At 39.8% G+C, this 22,088-nt stretch overlaps 1 protein-coding gene across 5 annotated transcripts; it reads right to left on the reverse strand.

The window, feature by feature from the left end:
* Nucleotides 1-297: 297 nt before the first annotated feature.
* LOC110490077 (fasciculation and elongation protein zeta-2) lies at nucleotides 298-20,830 on the reverse strand. Of its 5 annotated transcripts, XM_036948970.2 has the most exons (10): nucleotides 20,300-20,830; nucleotides 19,203-19,314; nucleotides 18,882-18,998; nucleotides 18,393-18,528; nucleotides 17,958-18,229; nucleotides 17,525-17,605; nucleotides 2,621-2,696; nucleotides 2,361-2,426; nucleotides 1,985-2,012; nucleotides 298-1,376 (listed from the first exon to the last, which is right to left on the reverse strand). In XM_036948970.2, the coding sequence occupies exons 1-9, from the start codon at nucleotides 20,587-20,589 to the stop codon at nucleotides 2,002-2,004; spliced, it is 1,161 nt and encodes a 386-aa protein (XP_036804865.2). In that variant the 5' UTR covers nucleotides 20,590-20,830; the 3' UTR covers nucleotides 298-1,376; nucleotides 1,985-2,001. The 5 variants fall into 5 exon arrangements, with proteins under 5 accessions (XP_036804865.2, XP_021418915.3, XP_036804880.2 ...); XM_021563240.3 differs by lacking the exon at nucleotides 1,985-2,012; XM_036948985.2 differs by lacking the exons at nucleotides 1,985-2,012; nucleotides 17,525-17,605.
* Between the last annotated feature and the right edge of the window lie 1,258 nt (nucleotides 20,831-22,088).

The raw sequence follows: 22,088 nt of genomic DNA on the forward strand, positions 1-22,088 counted from the left end.
GTTTGAAAAATGTGTTAACTGTCAATGATTTGTGTTCAATATAACACTAGCTTTATGATTTCCCATGTTCCAATGAGGATTAGACTACAGTGGCATTGAAAGAGCATGGATCCCTGTTACAATATTAAAAGTACTGGCCGGGGGTATTGGCTAAAAGCAAGGTTGAGTTTGCATAACTAAAATAAGTTTTCTATGTTGGTCCATATCATTGTCATTGACGAGTAGCTGGAGTATGCTGTATGAGCAAGGATTAAAAAAAAGGGAGTTGACTCAGTAATGAAACAAAACCAGATTAAATTGGGTTTTTCATTGACTTTATACATTTATTTGAAATAAAATATTTACAAAGTAAATTAATAGTTTAGCAGATAAGTAGCTTAGTATAATAACATTTTGTTAAAAATAAGTCAATGTACAAAAAATTCTGGCAAAGGCAAAGGCATCTTAATTTATTGTGTATAGAAATATAATAATGCCCAGCTTGTGTGCACAGCCTTCACAGGCTGGCCAGGTCTGGGCTGCATGGTGCCTCTGATTCAGGGCTTCAGTGAGCCATTATTTACTCAAATGCATAGCTAGTAGTCACATCAGTGCTCTGTAATTAATTACAGTTCTGTTCACATTACCTTTGCAATTCCTTCTAAGTATGACAACAATGGTACTACTACAGTATTTAGCTATGACTACAAAATACATGTGCAGTGCTTTTAGGGAGGCCAAATGATGGACTGAGTTGTGTAGAAAAATGTTAGTATTTAGTTCAAGGTTTGTTTTATTACTGAAATGTATTTAAGCACTTTAAAAACTAATCTAAAATGTTTCATATCCCTGATATTACAAGTGCTGTGGAGTGCAGCTCAGTCGTTTCTGAGACCTTCAGATTAGGTTAATCCAATTAAGACACAAACCTTTGGATATGAGCAGCTTCGATCATACTTCAGGGCCAAAAATGTAAGGCTCCCTTTCGTCCAAAAAGGCTGTTTGAAATCAGCCACATACAGTAGACGCTACACTAGAATGTATGAGTATCTTTCTTATGACTTTGAGAACTGAATTTTACACTGTACATAAAGTAAAAACTATTTTTTTTAAATACTTGAAGTAGTCAAATACACAAGGTTTGTGAAATCACCATGCTCAACACGGAGGAAATAAAACTGAATGAGCTATTAAAAACATCTATGGGTATTACACAAAAAGGAGCAACTGGTAAAATACCATTGCATCATTAAGAATAAATTAAGTGTTCTTATGTTTTTATTTTTTTATACACTGAGCAAGTCCTCTTCATTTTGCTTGTTGACATTGAAACCAGATCCCTCACCTCGTTTCCAAAATGTCAGTTATTGTCCTTCCAGTCTATTTTGGGCAAAGCACTGTGGGAAAAAAACACATATTAATGAGTATGGCTGAGACTAGGTGTGAATGCCAGTTAGGCTACTACGGGAAAATATAAAGTAAGAAATAGAACAGGCTTGGGTGGAGAAAAAGGAATGAAATAGTAAAACAGGAGAAATAAAATAACCAAGTACCTGTATCTAGGTTTGATCAGGAAAACAGTCTCAAGGAATCCAAACACACTTGAAACAGATACGACAACAATACACAATATGCCAATACAGCCATTTAGTATTCAGTGAGCCCAGAGGGAGAAACCGGTTCCGATGGTTGTAAAAGTAGTGATTCCCAGGGAGCGTTTTAGTAGAACCCGTAAGGTCCATTTAGGATGACTTGAAGATGTGAAGGGTTAGGCAAAGCAAGGTCGTGGGTCAGGGATAACTTTGTGACACCAACAGGAGCAGCAATGGGGTCTACCATACCCTAAACAGCAGCAGTGTGACAGTGAGGGGTGGGGCAGGGCAGTGACAGGACACAACGGCAGGGTACGGTTACATTACACTAAAGCTCAGTGGCCACTAGGGGTGCTCTCACGCAATGAGTGAACTACACCACACAGTACAGTGTCTGAATGTGTGCCACAAACCTCTCTGTCCATGGCTCTCACACCAGAGCTAGCAAGTACAATGCAGCGAGACATTGAACAGAAAATTGAGAATGGAGAGATTTTTTTTTAAAGAAATGAATGAAGGAAAAAGGAGATCACTCAACTGTAAATTGCCCTGTACCACACACACAAAATAAAAGGCACAACAACTTAAATAGTAGAACAGCCTAGTTTAAAATAGCCTAATGTGAAAATCATGAGTTATCAATAAACGTTATGTTCTTGAATTCTACAAAAATTGAGAGACAACAACTATACAAAAATGCAGAGACAACAGTATGCCAACAACACATAACTCACTGTAATATAGCCTACTAATATTAAATGTACATAGAGAGAGGCTGAGTGTATTCACCTTTGAGAATGTAGTCTGTCAGAAGGCTGGGCACCTTGTCACTGTCGTCTCTCATAGCTTGCAGGACTGCAACAGAAACACAAACCAATCAGAAAAATGTATTTATTCCAGGAATGTATTTGACCAGGGTATGTCAACCATCTATAACACTAGATAAACAACTGTACCCTGTACTTCAAGTAGCACAAATGTTTTTATTTATTTAAGAGTCGTGTGATGGGTGGGGGATAAATGCTCTGCACCTTACAGGTGCCACTTACTTTGGGTAAGGATCTGAAGATCTTCCACCGATGGAGGGCCTCCTTTCTTCTCATATGGGATGACTGTGGTCAGATACTAAGAGAGACCATGGGGTAGAAACAATAGAGAAAAAGAGAGAGAATAAGTACAGTGCCTAGTGAAAGTGTAAACACCCCTTGTACACTTTTCACATTTTTCTGCCTTAAAATTCAATTACACATTATATTGTTTTCCTACTGATCTACACAACCTATCCCACATTTTCAAAGTGAAAGAAGAATTATAGAACATTTTCCAAATGAATACAAATTAAAAATACAAGTCTTGATTGCACGTCTTCACACCCCAGAGTTAATACTTGGTGGAACCACCATCGGCAGGCATTACAGATGTGAATCATTTTGAATGAGATCCTACCAACTTTACACAAATGTTCCTCTCACAGCTGTAATGGCTGCCTAAAGTTCTCCCACCAAGTATTAACTATGGTGTGTGAAGACATATGCAATCAAGGCATCTTTGTTTTTTGTTCTATTTAATTAAGATCATTTTCTATAATTTTCCTTTACAATGAAATTGTGTAGTAGGTTGTGTAGATTGGTCAGGGGGGAAAAAATCTAATTTAATCCCTTTTTACATGTAATTTTAAGGCAGAAAAATATGAAAACTGTGCAAGGGGTGTGAAGACTTTCACTCGGCACTGTACATGCTAAAAACAATTGTTCAATTGCTGCTCCAATGTAGAAAGGCAATTGGTGATGTTTGTTAAGACTCCTTAAATACAGCAGAGAGGTGAGACAGCGAGTAATTCATGTTCAGTTTATGGAAATGTGACGCTGGATGAATCAGCATTTTTAGGTGGGACTTGCGAAGCAAAAGTCCAGACTTTAAATATTCGTCATACTTCTGACATTTGATTATTATTATTTAGCACATACTGGTCAGAACCAGTGTGCTTACATACAACTTATAAAAAAATATATATATATATTTAATACTTTTTTTAAATTACATTTTATACTTTTTAAGTTGTACATTTTTTTTGACCTTTTTGTCCTCCATCCACTTTCATGGCAATTTCCTCAATATTCTAAAGGCCCCCTTGTGACATCATCAATTCCAACATTCCATTCACTGTCAATGAAACAATGCAACTTTTTACACAAATCATCTAATTTAAGCAGTTAGTCAACAACTATTACAAAATGTTAGAGCATATGAAATCTTCATCTACTTCTCTGCTTTTCAAATCTGAATGCAAAACAAAAATATTTTATTCTGATACAAAGTAATAGCTATTTTAGTAACAGCATCAACAACATTTTCTGAAACTTTTTATACACAACTGAAATTTAGGCAAAAAGTTATGGGTATGACATCTTCGTCTACTTCTCTGCTATTCAAATCTGGCAACGGATTAAGAATAGCTTCTACCAATCAATCGATAGAGCTGTTTTAGTAACCAATCAACTGCTCTCTTTATAGATGCTGTTAGTCATGTCAGAAGCTAGCAGGTTCATTACTTACCAACAACAGCTGCATATTCCATTAAAACTGAAACACGTTTGGAAGTTCACTTTCCTTGCTTTGTCTAAAAACACTATCATGAATCTAGCAAATAACTTTTCTGGGTCAGAGTGCGGTATTTATTTATTAGTTTCAAAGCATAAATGTTTGTTAGCATGAACTTCTTATGGATGAAATCCCTTTAGTGGGATCGATTTGACAACATCCGATGAAATGGCAGAGCACCAAATTCAAATTAAATATATAGAAATATGAAACTTTCATGAAATCACACATGCAATGCACCAAATTAAAGCTACACTTGTTGTTAATCCAGCCAACGTGTCAGATTTCAAAAAGGCTTTATGGTGAAAGCAAACCATGCTATTATCTGAGGACAGCACCCCATCAAACAAAGTCAATCATAATTCAACCCGCCAGGCACGACACGGAACTTAGAAATAAAGATATAACTCATGCCTTACCTTTGACGAGCTTCTTCTGTTGGCACTCCAATATGTTCCATAAACATCACAAATGGTCATTTTGTTCGATTAATTCCATCGATATATATCCAAAATGTCAATTTATTTGGCGCATTTGATCCAGAAAAACACTGGTTCCAACTCACGCAACATGACTACAAAATATCTCATAAATTACCTGTAATCTTTGTCCAAACATTTCAAACAACTTTCCTAACACAACTTTAGGTATTTTTTAACGTAAATAATCAATAAAATTTAAGACGGGATAAACTGCGTTCAATACCGGAGGAAAACAAAGTGGAGCGTGCTTTTCAGGTCTATCAAACTGTACACTTCACTCGACCCTTGTTCTGGACAGCCCTATTTCATCATTACACAAAGGAAAAACATCTACCAATTTCTAAAGACTGTTGACATCCAGTGGAAGCAATTGGAACTGCAAGCAACTGCCTTAGAATTCTAGATTCCCAATGAAACCCCATTGAAAAGAGAGTGACCTAAAAACAAATCCTGGATGGTTTGTCCTCGGAGTTTCGCCTGCCAAATAAGTTCTGTTATACTCAAAGACATCATTCAAACAGTTCTCCTCAGTGTTGCCATGTTCGCGGTTTCCTGGCCAAAATTGGGCTACTTGGAAAACGATGTCACGGGTGAAAATGTACTCGTTGCGGGTTTTTGTTTTTTGGGCTATTTCTAAATTGCACCGCAGCAATTTAAAACATATATATTTCACTGTGACCTGCTCCTGACTGTAGGCAGTGAGTCATGCTGTTGCTGAGTGATTGAGAGATCAGGAGTGGTGTGTGTGTTGAGAGAGCACTAGTTATTGGCTGAGTCAGGTGAGCGAGAGGAACAAGAGCAGCACGCGTGTACGTTGTGACAACTTTTTACCAGTTGTTGGTAGGCTATTTAGATTGTCATTGTGGAGCCACCTTTTTCCATAAAATATGTTCATACTCTAGAACTGATGCACATCAAAAAATAATGGAGACCAGGCACTGGAAAATGACTTTTGGGGCGCACTAGAACGCATTACATAAATCCGCTTGGTTTAAACGGCATTCTAAAGTTGACTGCTTAAGTGCTTTATGCATGCTCAGTTTATGGGTATCGGGGGGCCGCCCGAGTGGACATTTTAAATGGAAGCTATGGAACTTCCTCATCTGGTTATTTTTATGGGGAAAAGTCCTCAATGAAACTGACTTTAGGCTAAATGTGGAGAATTATACATTTGCATCTTTTGGCCATCAAGTAAAGCTAGTAATATATATGCCATTGCAGGCTACCATTTTATACAATAGATATGTTGAAATGACGATATCACTGGACTCCTTGCAAATCAATTTGTGCAACCTGTGTAGCCTATCTGGGGCTGGCGAACCAATTTAATAAATAGTTTATAACTTTGTTGTTGTAGCCTTGTGTTATTATGAACAGTAGTCATATTAGGCTACAGGTGACACACATTCAGAAAAATAAACTGGCTGTTGTTGACAAGCATATTAAGTTCATATATCTATATATATATATATATATATACACAGTGCCTTGCGAAAGTATTCGGCCCGCTTGAACTTTGCGACCTTTTGCCACATTTCAGGCTTCAAACATAAAGATATAAAACTGTATTTTTTTGTGAAGAATCAACAACAAGTGGGACACAATCATGAAGTGGAACGACATTTATTGGATATTTCAAGGAGCAATGGGAAAAAATTTCAGTCTCTCGATGTGCAAAACTGATAGAGACATACCCCAAGCGACTTACAGCTGTAATCGCAGCAAAAGGTGGCGCTACAAAGTATTAACTTAAGGGGGCTGAATAATTTTGCACGCCCAATTTTTCAGTTTTTGATTTGTTAAAAAAGTTTAAAATATCCAATAAATGTCGTTCCACTTCATGATTGTGTCCCACTTGTTGTTGATTCTTCACAAATAAATACCGTTTTATATCTTTATGTTTGAAGCCTGAAATGTGGCAAAAGGTCGCAAAGTTCAAGGGGGCCGAATACTTTCGCAAGGCACTGTATATATATATAATTCATATTTAATTTAGTGATTGAAATTATGACCCCATTCTCTGTAGCCTATTCCAGCAGACTATTGGGGAAAGAAGAACTTATATTAGCAAAATTGCCTTGCTATTCATGTTGAATAAATTAGTCTTCATTTGAATGAAGCAAGTTTACATCTTGCCTACATCTTGTCTAGAATACTGTAGACTATCTGAAATTAGATGTAAGGCCTATACGGGGCTATAGGCTACCTGCCTTTATCTGAGCAAACTGTGGTAAAATTGAATTAGAATCAAAAACCCTGAATTTAGTTTGAAGCCTATGCCTATTGAAATGACAAGTCAATGGCGGTTCGTAGTCTTAACATCTGGCATATAATAAGAGCACAATTACCAGAAAAGAGCCTAACATTAATTTCTTTATGTTCATCCAAGTGTTTCTTGCTCAGAGATTTTGAGACCCTCTATTCAACTTTCATCACTCAAACTCTCCTGTGGGATTTATCTATAGTTATGCACATGCACAAAGGGGATAAGGGCACAAGGCGATTACCCTGTAACCAGAATAGCCTTGGTTTCATGCATGTTAATATTAGAAGCCTCCTCCCTAAGTTTGTTATATTCACTGATTTGGCGCACTCTGCCAACCCGGATGTTCTAGCTGTGTCTGAATCCTGGCTTAGGAAGACTACCAAAAATTCAGAAATGTTCATCCCAAACTACAACATTTTCAGACAAGATAGAACTGCCAAAGTGTGTTGCAATCTACTTCACCATAATTTGCAAATAAATTCATAAAAAATCCTACAATGTGATTTTCTGGATTTTTTTCTCATTTTGTCTGTCATAGTTGAAGTGTACCTACGATGAACTTGCACAATTGGTGGCTGACTAAATACTTTTTTTGCCCACTGTATGTGTCTGGTTAGACTGTAAACTCTCCTTCCAGACCCACATCAAACATCTCCAATCCAAAGTTAAATCTAGAATTGGCCTCCTATTTCGCAACAAAGCATCCTTCAATCATGCTGCCAAACATACCCTTGTAAAACTGACCATCCTACCAATCCTCGACTTCGGCGATGTCATTTACAAAATAACCTCCAATACCCTACTCAACAAATTGGATGCAGTCTATCACAGTGCCATCCGTTTTGTCACCAAAGCCCCATATACTACCCACCATTGCGACCTGTACGCTCTCGTTGGCTGGCCCTCGCTTCATACTCATCGCCAAACCCACTGGCTCCATGTCATCTACAAGACCCTGCTAGGTAAAGTCCCCCCTTATCTCAGCTCGCTGGTCACCATAGCATCACCCACCTGTAGCACGCGCTCCAGCAGGTACAGTGCCTTGCGAAAGTATTCGGCCCCCTTGAACTTTGCGACCTTTTGCCACATTTCAGGCTTCAAACATAAAGATATAAAACTGCATCATGAAGAACAAGGAACACACCAGGCAGGTCCGAGATATTGTTGTGAAGAAGTTTAAATCCGCATTTGGATACAAAAAGATTTCCCAAGCTTTAAACATCCCAAGGAGCACTGTGCAAGCGATACTATTGAAATGGAAGGAGTATCAGACCACTGCAAATCTACCAAGACCTGGCCGTCCCTCTAAACTTTCAGCTCATACAAGGAGAAGACTGATCAGGGATGCAGCCAAAAGGCCCATGATCACTCTGGATGAACTGCAGAGATCTACAGCTGAGGTGGGAGACTCTGTCCATAGGACAACAATCAGTCGTATATTGCACAAATCTGGCCTTTATGGAAGAGTGGCAAGAAGAAAGCCATTTCTTAAAGATATCCATAAAAAGTGTCGGTTAAAGTTTGCCACAAGCCACCTGGGAGACACACCAAACATGTGGAAGAAGGTGCTCTGGTCAGATGAAACCAAAATTGAACTTTTTGGCAACAATGCAAAACGTTATGTTTGGCGTAAAAGCAACACACCATCCCCACTGTCAAACATGGTGGTGGCAGCATCATGGTTTGGGCCTGCTTTTCTTCAGCAGGGACAGGGAAGATGGTTAAAATTGATGGGAAGATGGATGGAGCCAAATACAGGACCATTCTGGAAGAAAACCTGATGGAGTCTGCAAAAGACCTGAGACTGGGACGGAGATTTGTCTTCCAACAAGACAATGATCCAAAACATAAAGCAAAATCTACAATGGAATGGTTCAAAAATAAACATATCCAGGTGTTAGAATGGCCAAGTCAAAGTCCAGACCTGAATCCAATCGAGAATCTGTGGAAAGAACTGAAAACTGCTGTTCACAAATGCTCTCCATCCAACCTCACTGAGCTCGAGCTGTTTTGCAAGGAGGAATGGGAAAAAATGTCAGTCTCTCGATGTGCAAAACTGATAGAGACATACCCCAAGCGAGGGGGGTTGAATAATTTTGCACGGACAATTTTTCAGTTTTTGATTTGTTAAAAAAGTTTGAAATATCCAATAAATGTCGTTCCACTTCATGATTGTGTCCCACTTGTTGTTGATTCTTCACAAAAAAATACAGTTTTATATCTTTATGTTTGAAGCCTGAAATGTGGCAAAAGGTCGCAAAGTTCAAGGGGGCCGAATACATTCGCAAGGCACTGTATATCTCTCTGGTCACCCCCAAAACCAATTCTTTCTTTGGCCGCCTCTCCTTACAGTTCTCTGCTGCCAATGACTGGAACGAACTAAAAAAATCTCTGAAACTGGAAACATTTATCTCCCTCACTAGCTTTAAGCACCAACTGTCAGAGCAGCTCACAGATTACTGCACCTGTACATAGCCCACCTATAATTTAGCCCAAACAACTACCTCTTTCCCTACTGTATTTATTTTGCTCCTTTGCACCCCATTATTTTTATTTCTACTTTGCACATTCTTCCACTGCAAATCTACCATTCCAGTGTTTTACTTGCTATATTGTATTTACTTTGCCACCATGGCCTTTTTTTTGCCTTTACCTCCCTTAGCTCACCTCATTTGCTCACATCGTATATAGACTTGTTTCTACTGTATTACTGACTGTATGTTTGTTTTACTCCATGTGTAACTCTGTGTCGTTGTATGTGTCAAACTGCTTTGCTTTATCTTGGCCAGGTCGCAATTGTAAATGAGAACCTGTTCTCAATTTGCCTACCTGGTTAAATAAAGATGAAATAAAATGTATTTATTTTTAATTACTAAAGAGAGAGCCAGAGATCAATGTAGCCTACCCAGAAGAAAAACACCTGTTCCTGACCTTCCTCCTCCCGTTGTTGCTCGCTTTCTCAGATTCCGTCTCTGCTGTTAAGCTCCTGACTTTGCCGGTAATGGGCTACACCAGTGGTCGGCAACCTTTTCCATTTGGAGTGCCAAGTTATCGTACCATTTCTACTGATCTTACATGCCAGTTATGATTTTTATATGCACATTTACATGGAACTTTAATTTAATGTAATTTATAAAGTCATCATATCTCAAAATTAATGTTATGTGGTAAATCTAAATTATTTCTAAATGAAAATGATACAAATCTAAAAGTAACTTTTATTTTCATTGCCAATATGTAAAAATAGCCTACATAAAGACAACAAATAAAAACACTGCAACCTGCAGGTAGAAAATGATCAAAATAAATATAATCTAAATCACATTGGCTATGCATGACCTGTCTGCAAGGAACTTGCATTGTGTCAGCTATTATATTAACTTGGTCTGGCCTGAAGCTCCTGCTAGCAAACTTGCAACATTGTATAAAATATTCTGGGTCCTCAGAGTTTCCAGCTACAGTGAACTCTAGACAGACAGACACGGCTGCAGGCTATTTTGCACAAGGGATAAGAAGTAATCAGGTAGATCTATTTTATGACGCTTCCACCGGATCAGAGCATGACATTTCTTCCCCTTTCATGCTGAGCGGTAATCGAAAGGGAGCGAGCTAGAATGATGTTTCAAATAAGCTGTGTTGAGGAACAACTGTAATTTTCAATGGATGTAAAAACAGACGTTGTCTACTCGCTGCTTGATGTGAAGAAAAAATTACTTTCAGAAATTCCACAGTGATGGTGAGTTAAGACAATCATAAATAGTATTAGATCCTCAAATGGGCACAATTATAGACCTACATTTGCTCGCAGACCAAGTAGACTAGTCCTACTTCTATATGCGTAATCAGTTGTGTGTCCCTTACTCAAGATTGACAGGAGTGCTCAAAACAAAAGACAATTAATAAATTGACAACTCAAATGGAATGAAATAAACCATAACTTTTTTCTCACAGCCTAAGTTGTGCGCTCTGCAAACAACGTGTCTACTCCTACAATGACAACGGTAAAACTGTAATAAAAATAATAATATATTGAGTGCATTAACAGAAATTACCAAGGCCAAACAAACATTGTAGATTAGAAATTCTGGGAGTTAAGAGTAAATGTACCTCCGGTGATACTGGTGTGCCATCCCCGCGGCCTCCGCAATAGATTAGTCTCCTCAGACAGGTTTCTTGTGTGCCATAATTTGTTTATATACTCTACATGGCCAAAAGTATGCGGACACCACTTAAAATTAGTGGATTTAGCTATTTCAGCCACACCCGTTGCTGACAGGTGTAAAAAATCAAGCACACCACCATTCAATCTCCATAGACAAACATTGGCAGTAGAATGAAGAGCTCAGTGACTTTCAACGTGGCACCGTTATAGGATGCCACCTTTCCAACAAGTAAGTTCGTCAAATTTCTGCCCTGCTAGAGCTGCCCCGGTCAACTGTAAGTGCTTTTATTGTGAAGTGGAAACATCTAGGAGCAACAATGGCTCAGCCGCGAAGTGGTAGGCCACACAAGTGCTCAAGCACATAGCGCGTAAAAATCGTCTGGAGCAACAACGGCTCAGTCGCAAACAACGACTCAACCAAGTGCTGAAGTGTGTAGCGCATAAAAAATCCTCTGTCTTTGGTTGCAACACTCACTGCCGAGTTCCAAACTGCCTCTGGTAGCAACTTCAGCACCAGAACTGTTCGTTGGGAGCTTCATGAATGGGTTTCCATGGCCGAGCAGCCACACACAAGCTTAAGATCCCCATGCGCAATGCCAAGCGTCGGCTGGAATGGTGTAAAGTTCGCTGTCAGTGGAATTGCGTTCTCTGGAGTGATGAATCATGCTTCACCATCTGGCAGTTCGACAGACAAATCTGGGTTTGACTGATGCCAGGAGAACGCTACCTGCCTGAATGCATAGTGCCAACTGTAAAGTTCAGTGGAGGAGGAATAATGGTCTGGGGCTGTTTTTCATGGCCCCTTAGTTCCAGTGAAGGGAAATCTTAACGCTACAGCATATTTAAGATGATTCTTTGCTTCCAACTTTGTGGCAACAGTTTGGGCATGGCCCTTTCCTGTTTCCGCATGACAATGCCAAGCACAAACCGAGGTCCATACAGAAATGGTCGGTCGAAATTGGTTTGGAATAACTTGACTGGCCTGCACAGAGCCCTGACCTCAACCCCATCGAACACCTTTGGGATGAATTGGAATGCAGACTGCGAGCCTGGCCTAATCCCCCAACATCTGTGCCCGACCTCACTAATGCTCTTGTGGCTGAATGGAAGCAAGTCCCTGCAGCAATGGTCCAACATCTAGTGGAAAATAGGGGCTAGGCTATATATCGAATTAATGTTTTTGCGCGATATTCCAAATGCCTGTATCGCAGAATCAAGGTTTTTGTATTTTTCGTTTTCATGAGCACTTATGTCGGCTTGTTCTCATGTTGTCTTTTTGGTCTTGTCTCGTTCGCTCCTTCTGTGCTGTGCACCTTCCCATTACACCAGGGATCTGTATATAATGACAAGATGCTCATGTCTCCGCCCTAACAACAGGTATAGTTGTTCGAAAGGAGGGAAGGCAGGCAACAAGCTTAGGTTCAAAATAAGCGCATAGAAACGCATTGGCCTTATTTTGGACAGATTTTAGCGAGAGTGAAACCTCTCATTTCGCCTCTTTCTCCCAAGACCCCCCCCCCTCCCCCCCCCCCTACAACTCACAAAAACAAAGATGAGCGATCACCTCTTCCTCTCTGACAAACGGTTTCAACTTGCTATTTGCATTTGAGGTTAGGTCCAACAGAATCGGTCACATGGACACTGAAACACATGGAGACATTATTTCACTGTAATAGAGGAGAAGGTAACCTTTCGAACCATACCCTGTTTATGTTTTAACTCCTCAAATTTCAAGCAGAGCAGACACTACTAAAACGGATGTACCAATGAACATTCATTCTGGAAAATGAATGCTCAGTTTGTAGCACGCACATTACGTTACCACGTATCGCTAGCAGCATTTTTGTCAAATAAAGATAGATATACTAGCTGTTTAGTCTGTTTTATAAATGTGCAATAAGAATAAAACAATTACATAAGGAATTGACAACTCGTTCTCATTCTGAGAAAGAAGGTAGGCCACTTTGTTGAAATAGTTGGAGACGAACAGAAGGTTGTGTTCGTAACAATTCAACTGTTTTGCCTTGTCAGCTGAATTCAGAGCTTGTGAAAGTATACCTAGATCTAATTTGGCTAAACTTGAAATATAAATATTAGCTGGCTACTTACTAGCACGTGGGCTTGTGCTTGAGAGATTGTTTATGAGACCGGTGTTCATTTTCTATAATGCCTGATACACTACTAGTTGATGTGCATTATCCATAGTTCTGGTTTAAACAAAAATAGCATTTTTATAGACAGACCGGAAAGCCATATCAGTGATTATTACAAAAAAAAGAAGGTACAACTATTGTGATAAAATAATTAAATTATTAGTGGGTCTTATGGTTGTTGAAGGCATATATGCCTAGATATAATTTCACAAGCTCTGAATTCATTAGATTATTGCTGACTGATTAAAATACGGTGTATTTTACCTTTAAATTGTACAACAAAGCTTATTTAGAGAAAACATTTTTTTTAAATTGAGATATATATTGCGAATCTCCCATAAGTTTGAGAAAATCGAGATATGAGTTTTAGGCCATATCGCCCAGCCCTAGTGGAACGCCTTCCCAGAAGTGTGGAGGCTATTATAGCAGCAAAGGTTTTGAATTGATTTTTGAATTGATTGATTTTTGAATTGAGATGTTCGACGAGCAGGTATCCACATACTTTTGGTCATGTAGTGTATATTTTCCACTGCTCGACTAAATAAATCTCGGTCGACCAACAGCCTATCGACCAAACAATCGACTAACTGGGGTCAGCCTTAATACACTGCTTTCAGAAAGTATTCATACCCCTTGACTTATTCCACATTATGTTGTGTTACAGCCTGAATTCAAAATGGATTAAATATTTATTTTTCTCACCCATCTACACACAATAACCCATAACAACAAAGTGAAAACATGTTTTTGGAAATGTTAGTAAATTAAAAAAAATAAATAAATACAGAAATATCTAATTTACATAAATAAGTAATAACACCCCTGTGTCAATACATGTTAGAATCCCCTCTGGCAACAATTACAGCTGTGAGTCTATCTGGGTAAGTCTCTAAGAGCTTTGCACACCTGGATTGTACAATATTTGCACATTATTATTTAAAAATTCTTCAAGCTCTGTCAAGTTGGTTGTTGAACATTACTAGACAGCCATTTTTAAGTCTTGCCATAGGTTTTCAAGACGATTTAAGTCAAAACTGTAACATTCAATGTCATCATGGTAAGCATCTCCAGTGTAGACTTGGCCTTGTGTTTTAGGTTATTGTCCTGCTGAAAGGTGAATTTGTCTCCCAGTGTCTGTAGGAAAGCAGACTGAACCACATTTTCCTGTAGGATTTTGCCTGTGCTTAGCTCTGTTACATTTATTTTTTATTCTAAAACACTCCCTAGTCCTTGCTGATGACAAGCATACCCATAACATGATGCAGTTGTGTTGGATTTGCCCCACAACACTGTGTATTGAAGACATGAAGTTAATTTCTTTGCGACATTTTTTGCACATAATTTAGTGCCTTATTGCAAACAGGATGCATGTTTTGGAATATTTGTATTCTGTACCGGCTTCCTTCTTTAATCTCTGTCATTTAGGTTAGTATTGTGGAGTAACTAGTATTGTGGGCCAGTGACACGAAATCTCAATTTAATCCATTTAAAATTCAGGCTGTAACACAACAAAATATGGAAAAAGTCAAGGGGTGTGAATACGTTCTGAAGGCACTGTAGTTCTTCAACTACCACACAAAACCTTTTTTATTTTTTGTGTGTGTGTGAATTTTACCCCATTTTCTCCCCAATTTCGTGGTATCCAATTGTTTTTTTAGTAGCTACTATCTTGTCTCATCGCTACAACTCCCGTACGGGCTCGGGAGAGATGAAGGTTGAAAGTCATGCGTCCTCCGATACACAACCCGACCAAGCCGCACTGCTTCTTAACACAGTGCGCATCCAACCCGGAAGCCAGCCGCACCAATGTGTCGGAGGAAACACAGTGCACCAGGCAACCTTGGTTAGCGCGCACTGCGCCCGGCCCGCCACAGGAGTCGCTGGTGCCCAATGAGACAAGGATATTTTCCTACCGGAAGACGCTAGGCCAATTGTGCGTTGCCCTTAACCACTGCGCCACAAATACTTTTAAAGAGTTGTCACCACTAGATATTTCTCTCCCAAAATAATAGCGTACAACTTTCTAATCATTACATCATCATTCACCTAAAATCAAACTTCGAATGTAAATTGTGCATCTATTTATCTGAAACCCACAGCATGATTGATTCAGAGTTTCTTTGCTTTCCTAAGAGTGTTGCCCACATGATCCGGCTTTTTATTCCCATCTTCTAACAAAATAATGCTTTGTTCTATGTGTTTCTTCTTTAACTTCCTGATGCACGCATCCCGTTACCGGGATCATTTGTCAATATCCGCTGAATTGCTATTTTTTTTCAATTTTCATGAAATCACAAGTGCAATATAGCAAAACACAGCTTAGCTTGTGGTCTGATTTCAAAAAAGCTTTTCGGCGAAAGCATACCAAGCGTTTATATAAGGACATCACTCTCAGTAGACAAAACATTACAAACAGCTAGCCGCCAAGTAGATTGGTCACAAAAGTCAGAAAAGCAATAAAATGAATCGCATACCTTTGATGATCTTTGGATGTTTGCACTCACGAGACTCCCAGTTACACAATAAATGTTCCTTTTGTTCCATAAAGATAATTTTTATATCCAAAATACCTCCATTTGGTTGGCGCGTTATGTTCAGAAATCCACAAGCTTGAGCAGTCACTACCAGGCTCGAGCGGTCACTTCCAAATTGTCACGTCCTGACCTTAGTTCCTTTTTTAGGCCTCTATTTTGGTTTGGTCAGGGCGTGAGTTGGGGTGGGCATTCAATGTTTTTCAGTCTTTGTTTTGTTCTGTGTGTTGTATTTCTATGTGTTTGGCCTGGTATGGTTCCCAATCAGAGGCAGCTGTCAATCGTTGTCTCGGATTGAGAACCATACTTAGGTAGCCTGTTCCCACCTGTAACGATTCTCTTGTTGTGAAGTTGAGGCGGACCAAAACGCAGCGTGGTGGTTGTTCATTGTAATTTAATGAAGACACTATACATGAACAAACTAACGAAAACAAGAAACGTGAGAACTCAAAACAGCCCTATCTGGTGCAAACACAAAGACAGGAACAATCACCCACAAACACACAGTGAAACCCAGGCTACCTAAATATGGTTCCCAATCAGAGACAATGACGAACACCTGCCTCTGATTGAGAACCATATCAGGCCGAACATAGAACTAGACAAACTAGACATGAAACATAGAATGCCCACTCAGATCACACCCTGACCAACCACAACATAGAAATATACAAAGTAAACTATGGTCAGGGTGTGACACCACCTGTGTTTGTGGGTAGTTATTTTCTGTTTAGTGTTTTTGTTGCACCTTACAGAACTGTTCGTTTGTCGGTTTGTTGTTATTGTTCTGGTATTCATCTTCATTAAAAGTATTATGAATACGTACCACGCTGCACTTTGGTCCTCTTCTCCTTCCCCCGACAACAATCCTTCCACAAATAGTATCCATAAAGTTCGTAGAAACATGTCAAACGTTTTTTATAATCAATCCTCAGGTTGTTTTTACAATCGATAATATTTCAACCGGGACTGTAGCTTCTTCAATAGGAGAAAGAGAAAATGTCTGCTCCAAGCTGTTGGGCATGCAAAACGCTGCTGGCACCCAGCATAACAATGACGCGATGTGATCTTTCTTGCTAATTCTTCAAAATAAAAGCCTGAAACTATGTCTAAAGACTGTTCACACCATGGGGAAGCAATAGGAAAATGAATCTGGTTGATATCCCTTTAAATGGAATGAAGGCAGGCAATGGAACAGAGAGCTTTCAGGAAAAACAGCACTTCCTTGTTGGATTTTCCTCAGGTTTTCGCCTGCAATATCAGTTCTGTTATACTCACAGACAATATTTTGACAGTTTTGGAAACTTTAGAGTGTTTTCTATCCTAATCTGATAATTATATGCATATTCAAGATTCTGGGCCTGAGAAATAGGCAGTTTCATTTGGGTATGCTTTTCATCCAAACATCCAAATACTGCCCCCTACACTCAACAGGTTAAGTTTTCAAAGCAACAACTGTAGCTGAGACATTTTTGTGATCTAACTTCCCTACAATCCAAATTAATACAGTTGATATAGTAGTTTATCAAAGTAATTATTTTACTACAATAAAATTTGACTATATGCAACTGCTTTGCTTTAAATAGTAAAGTAAAACGTGTTAAACTTCTACCACTAACACAAAAATACTTTTAAATAGTTAAAGCAAGTCCCACCAATTGTACTTCATGTACAATTACCATCTAGTTGACCAACAAAAACACACACAGCACCAATGAAGAGGGCAACAGACAGAGAGAAAGAGAAAAATATAGGCACCTGTCTTTCAATGCCACCACTCCCAAAAGTTTGCCAGAAGCCATTTTGAATGGCAGAGGAGAGGCCCTCCATGCTGAAGCGCTGGAGAGGAAGGAAGTGATGCAGAGAAACGGGAAGTAAGAGGCACACAAACAGGAAACAAGCAGGTGAAGAGAGAAGGAACCATACGCAAGGTTTAAAAGGTCAAAATTGCCAAAACAATAAACCAGTAAATGAGTTCGTAAAAAGAGCAAAGTAATAAGGTATCAAGATAGTAATAAGGGGGACATCTGCACAAGCAATAAATAAGTTGTATAAGGTTTGAATACATTTTAAAAGGTTACTAAAACTGTCCACTCTGAATGTAAGCAATGCCATGAAACAGTGGATCAGCAGGCATTGTGTGTGTGTTTGTGTGTGTGTGTGCACGCACAGCATGGATGGTGTCACTCACTGATCCTAGTGCTTGTGTTCTCTCTGGTCGGCCCTGCGGGGCCCCGGCACCACTCTTAAGTTTTTTCTTTTTCTTCAGTAGTTCCTTGTGTTCCTTTTGTCTGTTCTGCACATCTATCAGGATAGAGATGAAGCTGTTCTTCACCTCTTTTTCAAAGTCCAGTTCGTCCCTGAGGGCCAGGTGTTGAATCAGCTCCTCACTGTAACGTCTGATGGCCGTCTCCACCTCCTCTAGCCGTTCATTCAGCTCTGATAAACACAGGGTCCTCTCGCCTGCACACACACACACACACACACACACAACCACACACAGACAGAAATGTAGCATAAGAATGCAAACACACTTTCAACCTCCCTCTAACCCTCCCTCACACCATTTGCACACACACACACACACACATGCACACACACACCTAACTGACAGAGATATACTCACGCTCTTCATAGCTGTGGTATGTTCTGGAACGCTGGATGTCTAAAGAGAGCATGGAGAGGTCTGACTGAGAGGGGTGGTTCTGCTCTGCCTCCAGGTCAGGAGAGTCCTGCATCATCTCCTCTATCTCCTCAATAACCTAAAATACACACGGTAACACCACAAATTTGGGATCAATTCCATTTATATTCCTGTCTGTTGCATTGGACATATAATTTCTCTATGTAGTGCTATTCCATTTCTTGGAATGACATTTTATTCCTGAATTGACTGGAAATGTCAATAGAATAGACTCCAACTCTGGTTAACACACAAACACCGGCTCAGTCCACCTGTCATCTGTCTATGTGAAGCACATTCAAGCAACAGGTACAAGCCCCATACCCAGCTCTGCTCCACTGTATTCTATCTTTGATAAAGTGCAGGTCAATCTTGGTCTATTCCAGGCAGAGCTGTGGGTTGGTAGGTTGGTAAATTGGTGGGTAGCCTTACCTGTTCTGCGGTGAAGAGGGGTTCGTCATTGAGGCAGGAGACGATGATGGTGTGCATGTCCATCTGTTCCCTCAGCTCCTCATCGTCGGACAGCTCCAGTGTTGCATCATCCACCCTCTGACAGTTCAGGGGAGGGGATTTAATCAAAACTAAATCCTGGCACAATGAAATCTGAATTTTAGATTGGAGCTATAAACAGATTGGACAGGAAGGTAGGGGCAGGGAGAGGGAGAGTGGTAGAGATATAGGGAGAAAGAGAGAGTGGGGATGGAAGGAAAGGGGCAAAGAGAGAGCCCTCTATGAAGCAAGAACTTGACTCACCACTGGTTTGTTTTCGAGGTTTAGACTGGGGAGATGGAGGGTGCGGGTTCTAGACTGTTTCCAGTCTACTGCCATGACATTACCATAATTATCTGCAAGAGCATTCCAGATCCTGTGTGGGAAATGAGATGAGAGACACATAAAAGTGAACACCACCGTCTCTAGGTCCAAAGCCCATGTAAAGAAGTGATAGCTAACTTCTAATAATGGTCAACAGTGGTTATATTTGGGATAATGACACTGCACTGTGCATGTAGCCAAATATTGGTTACCAAGTGACAGATGCCACAAGGTCACAAACATCTTACAAAAGATTTACCCAGATGATACTGTACATTTTCGATCAAAAACATACATTGGAAGCAGTAAAATGAGGACTAATCCTGCAGCTGTGCGATATGGTTGGGCTGTTGATAATGCTACAGCCGCACTGCTTTAAGACAGTATTATGAATAGTGAAAAGGTGAGACATTAATAACTAATATATCATTTATAAACAGAATGGTATTAGGCTAACTATTTATTAACCACAGACAGATCAGTGGGATCAACTATCTCTACCCAAGGCATTATCCAAATCTTTCATCTTTTAGGAGGGGATAAATGTGAATTGTCCTATTCTGAACTCCAGGGAAGGGTATTTAGGTCAACATTCTAATCTAGAGTTTAGTGGGATGTCTTTGTTAGGCATATTTGGGACACCATGCACGGATATGTTTTCAACAGAGATTATGTGAGTTCTAAAATCTAGTTTGACGGAGAAGTCACATGACCACTGATAACGTTGCTTATTGACAAGTCATCAGCATAACTGGCAGTGAGCATAGCAACAATAATGCATGAAAAACATACTTATAAACGTAAACTTCTAGTGAAATTGATGTAGCCTTACTGTAAGCCTATAGCAATATTCTCGAATAGGTGTAAATATGATATACGCCTATCTAATACAATGTTGAATGTTGGCAGCATCAACTATCAATACACGTGACAGCATGTATGAGTGGAACGCAATTATGCAGAGCGAGACATTGAAATGTGATAGTATGTTGCAAGGGACGAACTAACTTTGGCCACGAGTCACTTAGCTTACTCACTCGTCGTTCCTCAGTGTTGTGTCCTCGGCGATAATGTTTACAGGGGCAATGTTCTCAGCTTTGGTGTTGAAATTTCGGAAACACATTGTCAATTTCTCGTCTAAATTGTTCACCAGATCTTCCATGGACTTTAAGCTGCCCATCCTGTCCTCGGGAAGGACCTTCAGAACGTCTGTCACCTGCTCGACAACCAAGTTTACTCGGTCCATCCGAATCCCCTGCTCTGAAACCGGCTCAAATTCCTTAAAATCGTGCCACTCATCACCGAAATGCGCAAAGGGCGCCGCCATGCCTGCCGCGCGAAACACCCTATGTGCCTCTGATGAATGATGTATGCGGCGATGTAATGCCAGGACACTGCATCCTCCAGTGCGAGCTGTGTCTCTGTGGACCCGTCCGAAAACTATTTTTCGCCACCTCCAAGGTCCTAACCTCTTGGGGTTTGCAGATCTATACAAACAGGATAGGTGCAAGCAATATGGTAATATAACAACATTCGGGGAGCATACGCATTATTGCTTACACCCTTCTGGGTTTTACAGATCTGCAATCACTGAACACTAAGGTCAAAGGAAAATGGAGCCTGGGGTTCCTTTCAGTTCGGGCTTCCCTCTCACAAAATGACCCTTTGACACAAAAACGTAACCAAATGTACTGACATAGATAGAGGCCAAACAAATGATCTGGCAGATTATTTTCAATAATCTAGAACGTTAAATAATTTGTGGTCCCAAGACCCAAACTATGGCATGTAATGACATTTACACAATAATAGTAGATCAGATAGGCTCCAGTCAAATTCAGACCAGTCACCAGAGAATGACTAGACATTTTGATGTTTCAGGGACTAATTTGACATTGGTTTGCAAACATTCTGAGCCAACACCTTTTTGCTCTTGTATAGCAACACTACAAAGCAGCACCCCAACATCTGAAAAATAACAAATAGGTTTCCTTTGGAAAGAATGACAGAATGTTCAACTGCACAACACAAGCATGACAACATAATTCTTTCATACTAATTAGCCAATTGTAAAGTAACACTTTCCTTGACACCCAGCTTCATGTCATGTTATGACAGTCATAACCCTGTCATAATATGTCATAACAGCTAACATAACTTGTCATAACCTGTCATATTATGGTCATAACACTGTCATGACCCATATGTTTACACCTGCATTATGACCATCCTGTGCCACTTCACTTGGACTAAGAAAATGCACTTTATGATACTGTCAAGAAGCTTTATGACCATCCTATGTCACTTTAGTTGGACTAAGAAAATACATTTTATGACACTGTCAAGAGGCATTATGACCATCATAATCATATAGGCCTATCACATACATGCCCTTATGTCAGTCATCAGTCAAAAAAAGGGTGTCTTGTCCTGCTTCTGAAATCTGCTCCTGCATTCATCCCAGCAAAAGAGCGTTTGTCACGCCCTGACCATAGTTTGCTTTGTATGTTTCTATGTTTTGTTTGGTCAGGGTGTGATCTGAGTGGGCATTCTATGTTGGATGTCTAGTTTGTCTGTTTCTGTGTTTGGCCTGATATGGTTCTCAATCAGAGGCAGGTGTTAGTCGTTGTCTCTGATTGGGAACCATATTTAGGTAGCCTGTTTTGTGTTGTGGGGTGTGGGTGATTGTTCCTGTTTCCAGTGTTCACGTTACGGGACTGTTTCGTCTTCATTCATTTTGTCTGTTTATAGTTTTTTTTTTCGTTGATCAAGTATTCTATTAAAATGGATAATCATCACGCTGCATTTTGGTCCTCCTCTCTTTCG

Source organism: Oncorhynchus mykiss, chromosome 2 (genome assembly GCF_057628025.1).
Source record: "Oncorhynchus mykiss isolate SJ-2025 chromosome 2, ASM5762802v1, whole genome shotgun sequence".
Lineage (NCBI taxonomy): Eukaryota > Metazoa > Chordata > Actinopteri > Salmoniformes > Salmonidae > Oncorhynchus > Oncorhynchus mykiss.